Consider the following 12862-nt stretch of genomic DNA (forward strand, 5'->3'; position numbering starts at 1 on the left):
CAAACTTGGTGATCTGGTATTGCAGTGCTTCATGTAGCCAGAATTGCCCTCTTTATGAAAATATTAATATTTTGACGTTTCATTTTCATAGTAATTTATTTAAAACATACAGTTTCTGCCAACCAGTCAGGTCTGTGAGAACAGCCTGACACCCAGGTATGACATGTGGTCTCCGCCCACAAGCTTGTGTATAAATAATCTGGATCACCTGTACAAATTACACAGGAGAGCTGGACCTGAAAGAGCAGTAAAACTTTTGTGTCAAACAGGACAGAAACAGACTCAAAACTATATCTGTAAAATGGAGGCCTTCTTTGGAAATTGGAAACTGGTCAGCAGTGAAAACTTTGAAGAATACATGAGAGCAATAGGTAAGATATTTATTTTAACTTACTGCTGTTCGTAACCTTATTATTAATATTCTATACTCAAGAAACTAAATGCTACTCCTCCTACAATTTTCGAGCTAGAGCCACGAAACTTTGCAGGATCGTGGGGCCTATACCCGCGGGAATGCTTGTGCTTTTCTAAGCGATCTGACTTGCAGTTTCCGGAATATTATTGTTCAAAGTTGATTTTTTACCATAGGGAATGAATGGGCAGACTGTTGGCAGCATGCCAGACATGATGTCACAATGGGTCCCTCTCTCACACAACACACACAAACTCACGCATGGAGCTCAATGTCTCACCTGCTCCCAGCCGAACTCTTAGCAGGACCAGCACACGTAATGATTTTGTGAAGGTGGAACTGCTTTTAAGGTGGAATTGCACTTACGTAGCACTGAATTTTAAGGTGGACCACAACTAGCATAACAATAAATTTAAGGTGGAACTTCAATAAACACAGCAGTAAGTTTAAGGTGGAATTGCTATCAATATGTTACTAAATTCAACTTGGAACAGAAATTAAGGTAGAACTTCAATGAACATAGCATTAAATATAAGGTGGAACTGCTATTAACATATCACTAAATTTAAGGTGGCATGGTGTTTAAGCTCCCTCCCATCGACCCACCACCGATGGGAGGGGCAGTAGTAGGGGTGCGGTGCATTGTGGATCGGGCAGTGTCCGAAGGCGTGGGCCTTGGCGTTCTGATCCTCGGTTGCTGAAACTGGCGTTTGGAACTTGGAACGTTACCTCACTGGCGGGGAAGGAGCCTGAGTTGGTGCGCGAGGTTGAGAGATACTGGCTAGATATAGTCGGGCTCACCTCAACACACAGCTTGGGCTCTGGGTCCAATCTCCTTGAGAGGGGCTGGACTTTATTATTTTCTGGAGTTGCCCATGGTGAGAGCCGGCGGGCAGGTGTGGGCTTTCTCATAGCCCCTCGACTCGGCGCCTGTATGTTGGGGTTTTCCCCGGTGGACGAGAGGGTAGCTTCCCTACGCCTTCGGGTTGGGGAACGGGTCCTGACTGTTGTCTGTGCTTATGCACCGAACAGCAGTTCAGAATACCCAGCCTTCATAGAGTCCTTGGAAGGGGTGCTTGAAAGTGCTCCTCCTGGAGACTCGATTGTCCTACTGGGGGACTTCAACACTCACGTGGGCAACGACAGTAAGACCTGGAGGGGTGTGATTGGGAGGAATGGCCTCTCTGATCTGAACCCGAGTGGTGTTCAGTTTTTGGACTTCTGTGCAAACCACAGTTTGTCCATAACGAACACCATGTTTGAACACAAGGATGTCCATAAGTGCACATGGCACCAGGACACCCTAGGCCGCAGTTCAATGATTGACTTTGTAGTCGTGTCAGCAGACTTGCGGCCATGTATACTGGACACTCGTGTAAAGAGAGGAGCTGAGCTGTCAACTGATCACCACCTGGTGGTGAGTTGGATCAGGTGGTGGGGGAAGATGCCAGTCAGACCAGGCAAACCCAAACGTATAGTGAGGGTTTGCTTGGAACGTCTGGCAGAAGAACCTGTCAGATTGATCTTCAACTCACACCTCCGTCAGAACTTTGACCAGATATCGGGGGAGGTGGGGGACATTGACTCAGAATGGGCCATGTTCCGCTCCTCCATTGTTGAAGCGGCTGACTGTAGCTGTGGTCGCAAGGTAGTTGGTGCCTGTCGGGGCGGTAATCCTCGAACCCGGTGGTGGACACCCCAGGTGAGAGATGCCGTCAAGCTGAAGAAGGAGTCCTACCGGACATGGTTGGCCTGTAGGACACCAGAGGCAGCTGGCAGGTATCGACAGGCCAAGCGATCTGCGGCTTCAGTCGTCACCAAGGCAAAAACCTGGGTGTGGGAAGAGTTCGGTGAGGCCTTGGAAAGTGACTTTAAGTCAGCTCCGAAAAGATTCTGGCAAACCGTCAGGCGACTCAGAAGGGGAAAGCAGTGTGCCACTAGCACTGTATATAGTGGAGATGGTGTGCTGCTGACTTCGACTGAAGACGTCATTGGGCGGTGGAAGGAATACTTTGAGGACCTTCTCAATCCCACCAACACGTTCTCCAGTGAGGAGGCAGAGTCTGGGGACACGGGAATAGGCTTGTCCATTACTGAGGCCGAAGTCGCTAAGGTAGTTAAAAAGCTCCTTGGCGGCAGGGCTGCAGGTGTGGATGAGATCCGTCCCAAGTTCCTCAAGGCTCTGGATGTTGTGGGGCTGTCTTGGCTGACACGCCTTTTCAACATTGCGTGGACATCGGGGGTGGTGCCACTTGATTGGCAGACTGGGGTGGTGGTGCCTCTTTTTAAAAAGGGGGACCGGAGGATGTGTTCCAACTACAGGGGAATCACACTCCTCAGCCTCCCTAGTAAGGTCTATGCAAGGGTACTGGAGAAGAGAGTCCGGCTTATAGTCGAACCTCGGATTCAGGAGGAGCAGTGCGGGTTCCGCCCTGGTCGTGGAACACTGTACCAACTCTTTACCCTCTCCAGGATTCTTGAGGGTTCATGGGAGTTTGCCCAACCAGTCCACATGTGCTTTGTGGATTTGGAGAAGGCATTCAACTGTGTTCCCCGGGGTATTCTGTGGGAGGTGCTTCGGGAGTACAGGGTACATGGCTCTTTGCTACGAGCCATTCAGGCCCTGTACAAACAAAGCAGGAGCTTGGTTCGCATGGCCGGCAGTAAGTCAGACTTTTTCCCAGTGAGAGTTGGACTCCGTCAGGGCTGCCCTTTGTCACCGATTCTATTCATAATTTTTATGGATAGAATTTCTAGGCACAGTCAGGGGATGGAGGGTGTCCGGTTTGGTGACCTCAGGGTCACATCGCTGCTGTTTGCAGATGATGTGGTCCTAGTGGGGACATCAGGCCGTGAACTTCAGCTTTCACTGGATCGGTTTGCAGCCGAGTGTGAAGCGGCCGGGACGAGGATCAGTACCTCCAAATCCGAGGCCATGGTTCTCACGCGGGAAAGGGTGGAGAGCCCTCTCTGGGTCGGGGATGAGCTCTTGCCTCAAGTGGAGGAGTTTAAGTATCTCGGGGTCTTGTTCACGAGTGATGGTACAAGGGAGCGGGAGATTGACAGGCGGATTGGTGCTGGGTCAGCAGTGATGCGGGCTCTTTACCGGTCTGTTGTGGTAAAGAAAGAGCTGAGCCATAAGGCAAGGCTCTCGATTTACTGGTCGATCTACGTTCCCACCCTCACCTATGGTCATGAGCTTTGGGTAATGACCGAAAGAACGAGATCGCGAATACAAGCGGCTGAAATGAGTTTCCTCCGCAGGGTGGCTGGACTCTCCCTTAGAGATAGGGTGAGAAGTTCGGTCATCCGGGAGGGACTTGGAGTAGAGCCGCTGCTTCTTCACGTCGAGAGGAGCCAGTTGAGGTTGTTCGGGCATCTTGTTAGGATGCCTCCTGGACGCCTCCCTTGGGAGGTGTCACAGGCAAGTCCACCGGGGAGGAGACCCCGGGGAAGACCCAGGACACGCTGGCGTGACTATATCGCCCAGCTGGCCTGGGAGCGCCTCGGAATCCCTCCCAGGGAGCTAGTGGAATTGGCTGGGGAAAGGGAGGTCTGGGCTTCATTGCTCAGGATGCTGCCCCCGCGACCCGAACCCCGGAGAAGCGGAAGATGATGGATGGATGGATGGATGGTGTTTAAGCTGGAACTCATTTAATATAGCAACAAAACAAAGGAGGCACAGAACTTAAGTTGAAACTTCTTTTAAGGGGGCACAGAATTTAAGGTGGAACTGTAGTTAATATAGCACTAAATTTAAGATGGCACAGAATTTAAAATGGAACAAAATTTAAGGTGGAACTTTATTCACAGTAACAACTAGCAACGAATTACCACCCATCACAGATACTGCAGCTTTTGCTTAACAACATTTTGGCAACATTTTATCTATCAACTATAAACTGTTTTCAACCTTTTAATGTTTTAACAAACTTAACTGGCTTTTTCAAGCCAACTTAAAGTTTGTTCACAAACTTTCCCTTTCTAGTTATTATTATTATTATTTAATTTAAAGAATTAACTCATTTACTGTTTTTTTTCCACAGGTTTGGCAGAAGAAGTAGTACAAATCGGGAATATAGTTACACCAGTGTTGTCCATTTACCAAGATGGAGAGAAGTTAGTGATGAAACTGAAGACCAGCGTCTTCAGCTCTGAAAAGTCATTCGTACTGGGCGAGGAGTTTGACGAGAATTTTGCCGGCCAAAAATACAGAGTAAGAACCTAGAATTCATTTCCATAGCACTTATCAGAGACGTCAATATGAAAATAGTAGACTTAAATCCTAATTAGATATTCATAGTAGTCGCTGAACTTATAGTTGTTACTGAAGACATTTACACAGCACTGTATACCTGATTCTTTTGGTTACATCTGAGATTGTTTTGTACCATATTTTTATCATTCTACTCAAAGCTGGTCACTAAATAACAACACTAGTCGGTACTGTTGAAAACTGACAGAGCTACTTTTCTGGGTGGAAGGATGTATATTTAAATCTATGTTGAGGCTCTTTTCCATAATCTTTTATTCTTTTACAAAAGAAGTAGAACAATCACAACCTGTGTGTTACTGCAAATTAATGTTGTTTGCGATACACACTCCCACCCATTCTACTGTTTGTGAGTTCAGACCATGCCTTCAACATGTGGTGGTAGTATGAGAGAGAACTGATTGAGGGAGGGGGGAGAACTCTGAGAACTTGGGCTGAAGTTCTGGGCAGCTTCTGCCTGTTGCTAGAAAGCCGGATCCCCCTCATAGCTGTTGTAGGACTGATACAGGATGGAGGAAAGGGGAGGAGATGGGGTGGCGGTGGGGATTGCAAACACTTCGTCACAGGAACGGAAGATGATGATGTGAATTTATAGGGCGTTGGATTGAAAGAAGGAGGGGTTTGAGCCATGCAACCCCCCCCCACCAAAACTTGATTTAATAACTGAAAAATAACACTAGTGTTTAATGGGTTAAATGGGGAATGAGTGCTATATGGCTCCCATGAGATTAACTGAAAGTTTTTTTTCTTCTAGTCTGTTATTAACCTGGACGACGGCAAATTAGTGCAAACACAGAAATGGGATGGTAAAACGACCATCCAGACCCGCAAGATCCAAGATGGCAAGATGATCTTGGTGAGAATGAGCTAGCTCACTACAGACTTGTGAACTCACTTGTAAGTTTAGAGGTTGTATTGAAACGTATATAATAATGTACTTTTCATTGTGTTTTTCCAGACAATGAGTTATAAAGACACTGTGGCAGTGCGCACCTACGAGAAGATGGCTGATTGAAATCTGAAACAAGCAGGATTTTACACCTCATCTGATTGTGATGACGCATGATCTGAATGTGATCTGCAAACGTTTTATTATTTTCTTTCCTGATAGATCACTGCAAAGCTGTCTTAGGCTCAATAAGAAATAAACCAAAAGGTCCGGTGTCTTTAAATGGAATACATTTGACACTGATGCAACTGCTTTAAAACTATAGTATTGTTGGGCTCCATTCACCAATATCGTCCAAAGTTTGTTCTTAAATGTGGCCTCATAAAGTCCTAAGAAAAATTCTATGTCTGACTCATGACGTGTTCTTAAACTGCAAAACTGTTCACACCTTTGTGCTCTTGACTGTGAGTAGATTCTGTTCTTTGCTAAGAACAAATCCCAACTAAGAGAACATTAGTGAATATCAGAATCTTTGTGATAACTGCATAAGAGTGTTTTAAGAAAAGTTGGCAAATGAGGCCCATTATTATTAGGGATCCGAGCACATAGTGTATTATTGTAATTGTTAGGGTAGGATTCTTCTTATTCTGTCCTAAAATTAACCAGTAAGACTGGTCATACAGACATTAAACTTGGTCAACTGGTAGTATTCCCTTCCAATACTCAGTCCCTCTTGATGAGCCTGGTCAGCCTGACAGGCACTACTGTGCAGCATTTTGTATTTGGGCTTGCAACTCTTCAAGAACGATTAAGACTTCTGCTAACTGGGTGCTACAAATGTATCCAACATTAAAACTAAGTATATCTTTTTCTCCATTTCACTTGAGGACTTCTTCTTCTTCTTTCGGCTGACCAAGATATCCACTATTCCTCCTCAACACATGTCCAAACCATCTCAACCTCGCCTCTCTGGCTTTATCTCCAAACTGCTCCACCTTCACTGTCCCTCTGATCTGCTCATTTCTAATCTTGTCAAGCCTTGTCACTCCCAACGAAAATCTCAGCATTTTCATCTCCGCCAGCTCTGGCTCAGCCTCCTGTCTTTTAGACAGAGCCACAGTCTCCAAACCATACATCATAGCAGGACGCACTACTGTCTTGTAAACCTTCCCTTTCACTCTTGCTGCTATCCTTCTGTCACACATCAACCCTGACATCCGTCTCCACCCACTCCATCCTGCCTGCACCCTCTTCTTCACCTCTTTTCTACACTGTCCATTGCTCTGGATGGTTGACCCAAGATATTTGAAGTCATCCACCTTTACAACCTCTACTCCTTGCATCTTCCCCTTCCACCTGCCTCCCTCTCATTCACACACATGTATTCCGTCTTGTCTCTACTAACCTTCATTCCTCTCCTCTCCAGTGCAAACTTCAACCTCTCCAGATTCTTTTCCACCTGCTCTCTACTCTCTACTCCCACCACAGATTACAATGTCATCTGCAAACATCATGGTTCATGGAGCCTCCTGCCTGACCTCATCTGTCAACCTGTCCATCACCATTGCACACAAGAAGGGGCTCAAAGCTGATCCCTGATGTAATCCTACCTTCACCTTGAAACCATTTGTCACTCCAACTGCACACTTCACCACTGTCTCACTATCCTCATACATGTCCTGCACCACCCTAACATACTTTTCAGCTACACCTGACTTCCTCATACAGTACCACAGTTCCTGTCTTGGCACCCTATCATATGCCTTCTCTAGATCCACAAAGACACAATGTAGCTCCTTCTGACCTTCTCTGTACTTCTCTACCAACACTCTCAATGCAAAAATTGCATCTGTGGTACTCTTTCTGGGCATGAAACCAAACTGCTGCTCACTGATCTGGACCTCTCGGCTTAGCCTTGCTTCAACAACTCTTTCCCATACCTTCATGGTGTGGCTCATCAACTTTATACCTCTGTAGTTACTGCAGCTCTGCACATCACCCTTGTTCTTAAAAATGGGGACCAGTACACTGCTTCTCCACTCATCAGGCATCCTCTCACTCTCCAGGATTTTGTTAAACAACCTGGTTAAAAAGTCCACTGCCTTCTCTCGTAAACATCTCCATACCTCCACAGGTATGTCATCTGGACCAACTGCCTTTACATTCTTCATCCTTTTTAAACCTGCCCTCTCTTCCACCTTACTAATTCTCTACACTTCCTGATCCACTATCTCTCCCCCTGTTGTCCTCCTCTCTCTCTCATTTTCCTCATTCATTAGTTCTTCAAAGTACTCCTTCCATGTACTCAACACTCTCTGTTCACTCACTAGTACATTTCCCTCTCTATCCTTTATCAGCCTAACCTGCTGTATATCCTTTCCAGCTCTATCTCTCTGTTTAGCCAAGCGATACAAGTCCTTTACTGTCCAGCCTCTCATACAGCTCATCATAGGCCTGAGCCTTTGCCTTTGCCACCATTCTTTTTGCTATGCGACTAGCGTCACAGTACTCCTGCCTACTTCCTTCATCTCTCTGGTTATCCCACTTTTTCTTAGCTGCTTTCTTCTTCTGAATACTCTCCTGGACTTCCTCATTCCACCACCAACTTTCCTTGTCTTCTTTCCTCTGACCAGACGAAACACCCAACACATTCTTGCCAGTTTCTCTCACCACCTTAGCTTTAGTTTCCCAGTCCTTAGGTAGCTCCTCACTGCCCCCAAGGGCCTGTTACAATTTTTCCCTTAACTGCCTGCAACCATCCTCCTCCTTCAGCTTCCACCATCTAATCTTTGGCTCTGTCTTCACTCTCTTCCTCTTCTTTGTTTCTAACCTCATTCTACAGACAACCACCCTATGCTGCATTGCTACAATTTCCCCTGGCACCACTTTACAATCTCCAATCTCCTTTAGGTGGCATCTCCTGCTAAGGATATAATCCACCTGTGTGCACCTCCCTCCACTCTTGTATGTCACCCTGTGTTCTTCCCTCTTCTGAAAATACATGTTCACCACAGCCATTTCCATTCTCTTTGCAAAATCTACAACCATCTGACCTTCCGCATTTCTGTCTTTCACACCATACATACCAAACACCTCTTCATCCCCTCTGTTCCCTTCACCAACATGTCCATTGAAGTCTGCACCAATCACTAATCTCTCCTCTCTAGGGACACCATCTACCACTTCATCCATCTTACTCCAAAATTCCTCTTTCTCCTCTAAATGACAACCAACCTGTGGTGCATATGAACTGACCACATTCAAAATCACACCATCAACCTCCAACTTCAGGCCCATGATCCTGTCTGACACTCTCTTTACATCCAGAACACTTTTCCCAAGCTGTTCCTTTAGGATTATCCCTACTCCATATCTCTTCCTCTCTACACCATGATAGAAAAGTTTGAATCCACCTCCAATGTTCCTGGCCTTGCTTCCTTTCCATCTGGTCTCCTGGACACACAGAATATCTACCTTCCTTCTCTCCATCATGTCTGCAAACTCTCTGCCTTTACCAGTCATTGTCCCTATGTTCAGAGTCCCTACTCTAACCTCCAGACTCCTGCCTTTCCTTCTCTCTAGCTGCCGTCTAACCCGCCTTCCTCCTCTCCTCTCTGATGGTCTTGGACCTACAGTAGTCCAATTTCCACCGGTTCCCTGCTGGTCAACAGCACCAGAGGCGGTCGCTGTTAACCCGGGCCTCGACCGATCCGGTATGGCAATCATATTTGTGATCCGCATGATAGTTTTGGCACAAGTTTTACGCTGGATGCCCTTCCTGATGCAACCCTCACCATTTATCCGGGCTTGGGACCGGCACCAGAAGTACACAAAGTACATCCCTAATGGCTGGTTTCTCCATTTCACTTGAGGACATGAACCTGAATCTCTATTATACACTGCAGATTTTCTCATGGGCTAATTATTATATATAACAATTAGCTATATATTAATATGATTTTTAAATTATTAGTACAAACTTGAAATGTGTGTTCACAATCACACTCTGAAAATGCATGACAAGTTTGGTTTGATTCAGCCTCTGCGTGGTGTTAAAATGCTTAGAAATTCATGAGAATTAAGAAATTTACATAATTTTGGTTAAATTCCCATAAAAAAAATCAAAAACATGATGCTGTTTATAATCACTGTCGCCACCACCTGCAACTAACCCCCCTGACACAAAGCCAAACAGGCAAAATCATGAGTGCTTTGTCTGATTATATACACACATGTGTAACATATCCTGCCATTTTTGGCCATTTTGCATGATGCACCTGTGTCGGAGTCCAAACCAAGACTGCATCTAAATTGTAGAATGCTGCAGGAAAAGCCAGTGTTATGAATGTAAAGAGTCCTGATTAGGGTAGCCCCCAGGTATACTACACACTTGATTAAGTGATGAGGCCAAATTCACTAAATGGCTAGCTATAACAAAAGCTAAAATGTAATCTTTTAAATATAGAATTATGGGAATGTTGTGGAGAAAATAATTAATTTGGTTCTCAGAGTAGCACACTTACCTTAGTGCCCAGTCATGAGTTCAGGCGTCAGCAGTGCTACAGCACTTAGGAGTGAGAGAGAATGAGGCACTCTGCCCACAGGAATCATGGAAATGTATGTCAAGAAAACAAATCAGTATGGGATGCGCCCCTTAACCATAAAGTCCTTAAAAACCAATCAGATTGTATGGGAAAAGCAACATGCTCATCAGCTAACGGTAGTGATATGAGTGATAACATTCATGATGTATTAACCTTCTTAACAAGAATGAAGTATATGATCAATGTTACAGTTATAGTGAATAGGGCACAATTTCATGGCCCGAAAAGTGCACTATGTAGTGAATAAGACGGCTTCAAACACTCCCCAAATAACACATGATAAAGTGAATAGGGCAGAGTTTTAGACAAAGCCCAAGCCCTTTTTAGAATATTATGCCTTGTTTTGGGGTTTGTCTGAATCTATGCCCTGTTCACTATATAGCAGTGGTGGACAGTAACTCAGTAAATGTAATTCTTTACTGTACTTAAGTACAACCCCGAATTCCAATGAAGTTGGGATGTTGTGTAAAACACAAGTAAAAACAAAATACAATGAATTGCAAATCCTTTTCAACCTATATTCAACTGAATACACTACAAAGACAAGATATTTAATGTTCAAACGGATAAACTTTATTGTTTTTTGTAAATATTCACTCATTTTGAATTTGATGCCTGCTACATGTTCCAAAGAGGTTGGGACAGGGGTATGTTTACCCCTGTGTTACATCACCTTTCCTTTTAACAACACTCAATAAGAGTTTGGGAAATGGGGACAATACTTGTTGGTGGAATTCTTTCCCATTCTTGCTTGATGTACAACTTCAGTTGCTCAACAGTCTGGAGTCTCCATTGTCGTGTTTTGTGCTTCATAATGCGCCACACATTTTCAGTGGGAGACAGGTCTAGACTGCAGGCAGGTCAGTCTAGTACCCGCACTCTTTTACTACGAAGCAACGCTGTTGTAACACGTGCCGAATGTGGCTTGGCATTGTCTTGCTGAAATAAGCAGGGACATCCCTGAAAAAGACGTGGCTTGGATGGCAGCATATGTTGCTCCAAAACCTGCATGTACCTTTCAGCATTAATGGTGCCTTCAAAGATGTGCAAGTTATCCATGCCATGGGCACTAACACACCCCCATACCATTAGAGATGCTGGCTTTTGAACTTTGCGCTGATAACAATCCGGACAGTCCCTTTCCTCTTTGGCCCAGAGGACACGATGTCCATGATTTCCAAAAACAATTTGAAATGTGGACTCGTCAGATCACAAGACACTTTTCCACTTTGCGTCAGTCCATCTCAGATGAGCTTGGGCCCAGAGAAGCCGGCGGCATTTCTGGGTGTTGTTGACATATGGCTTTCGCTTTGCATGGCAGAGTTTTAACTTGCACTTGTAGATGGAGCGACGAACTGTGTTCACTGACAGTGGTTTTCTGAAGTGTTCCTGAGCCCATGTGGTAATATCCGTTACAGAATGATGTCGGTTTTTAATGCAGTGCCGACTGAGGGATCGAAGGTCAAGGGCATTCACTGTTGGTTTTCTGCCTTGCCGCTTACTTTCAGAGATTTCTCCAGATTCTCTGAATCTTTTGATGATATTATGGACTGTAGATGATGAAATCCCTAAATTCCTTGCAATTGCACGTTGAGAAACGTTGTTCTTAAACTGTTGGACTATTTGCTCACGCAGTCGTTCACAAAGTGGTGAACCTCACTCCATCCTTGCTTGTGAAGGACTGAGCCTTTCAGGGATGCTCCCTTTATACCCAATCATGACACTGACCTGTTTCCAATTAACCTGTTCACCTTCACCTGTGGAATGTTCCAAAGAGGTGTTTTTTGAGCATTCCTCAACTTTCCCAGTCTTTTGTTGCCCCTGTCCCAACTTCTTTGGAACATGTTGCAGGCATCAAATTCAAAATGAGTGAATATTTGCGAAAAACAATGAAGTTTATCCATTTGAACATTAAATATCTTGTCTTTGTAGTGTATTCAATTGAATATAGATTGAAAAGGTTTTGCAAATCATTGTATTCTCTATTTATTTATGTTTTACACAACGTCCCAACTTCATTGGAATTGGGGTTGTAGTTTTTTCATGTATCTGTACTTAAGTTTTTCCATTTTGGGCGACTTTTTACTTTCACTCCACTACTTTTCAAACTCAAGTATCTTACTTTTTACTCCACTACATTATGACAAATCTGTCATTCCTTTTGGTTTATGTGTATTAAAACGTAATGTCAAGATGAAAGAAGCACAAAGCAAGAACAACAATCAGGGCAAAGCACACACTTTGTTTTGAGCTTGGTGTGACCTGTTGGATGTACCAACCCAGTGCAAGTACACGGTTCAATGTCAGTGCAGCAGTGTAAAACTTTGGGAGTGTCTATTCAACATAAATGATGGACCTAACCTAACTTTATGTAAATAGTCCACAATATAGAAAAGTAGACACATATGCAGTTGTGTCTTTTTCCTGAATTTATACAAATACTTTAATTTTATATTACATTTGTTTTGGCTAGTTTATGAGCAGAGACCTACAGATGCAATGTTCTAAAGCAAAACTCATTTGTGATCCTGAGTTTAAAGCAAGTTTTTATTAAACTTTGCTTGTTCACAAAAAGTTATTTCAGAGCCACTCGGTTCAACCTAATAGAAAGTGTTTGCCTTCAGTGCTTTGCGCTTATGATAATATTAATAGACATCAGTGACTAACTAATGGCATTCTATGAA

The 12862-nt window shown here is 44.3% G+C and overlaps 1 protein-coding gene across 2 annotated transcripts; it reads left to right on the forward strand.

The window, feature by feature from the left end:
- Nucleotides 1-111: 111 nt before the first annotated feature.
- LOC119263285 (fatty acid-binding protein, brain-like) lies at nt 112-6739 on the forward strand. Of its 2 annotated transcripts, XM_037538165.1 has the most exons (5): nt 112-156; nt 270-371; nt 4459-4628; nt 5440-5541; nt 5644-6739. In XM_037538165.1, exons 2-5 carry the CDS (start codon nt 302-304, stop codon nt 5698-5700), a joined length of 399 nt encoding a protein of 132 aa, XP_037394062.1. In that variant the 5' UTR covers nt 112-156; nt 270-301; the 3' UTR covers nt 5701-6739. The 2 variants fall into 2 exon arrangements, with proteins under 2 accessions (XP_037394062.1, XP_037394061.1); XM_037538164.1 differs by lacking the exon at nt 112-156 and having other exon boundaries at nt 190-371.
- Nucleotides 6740-12862: the final 6123 nt, after the last annotated feature.

Source organism: Pygocentrus nattereri, chromosome 4 (genome assembly GCF_015220715.1).
Source record: "Pygocentrus nattereri isolate fPygNat1 chromosome 4, fPygNat1.pri, whole genome shotgun sequence".
Lineage (NCBI taxonomy): Eukaryota > Metazoa > Chordata > Actinopteri > Characiformes > Serrasalmidae > Pygocentrus > Pygocentrus nattereri.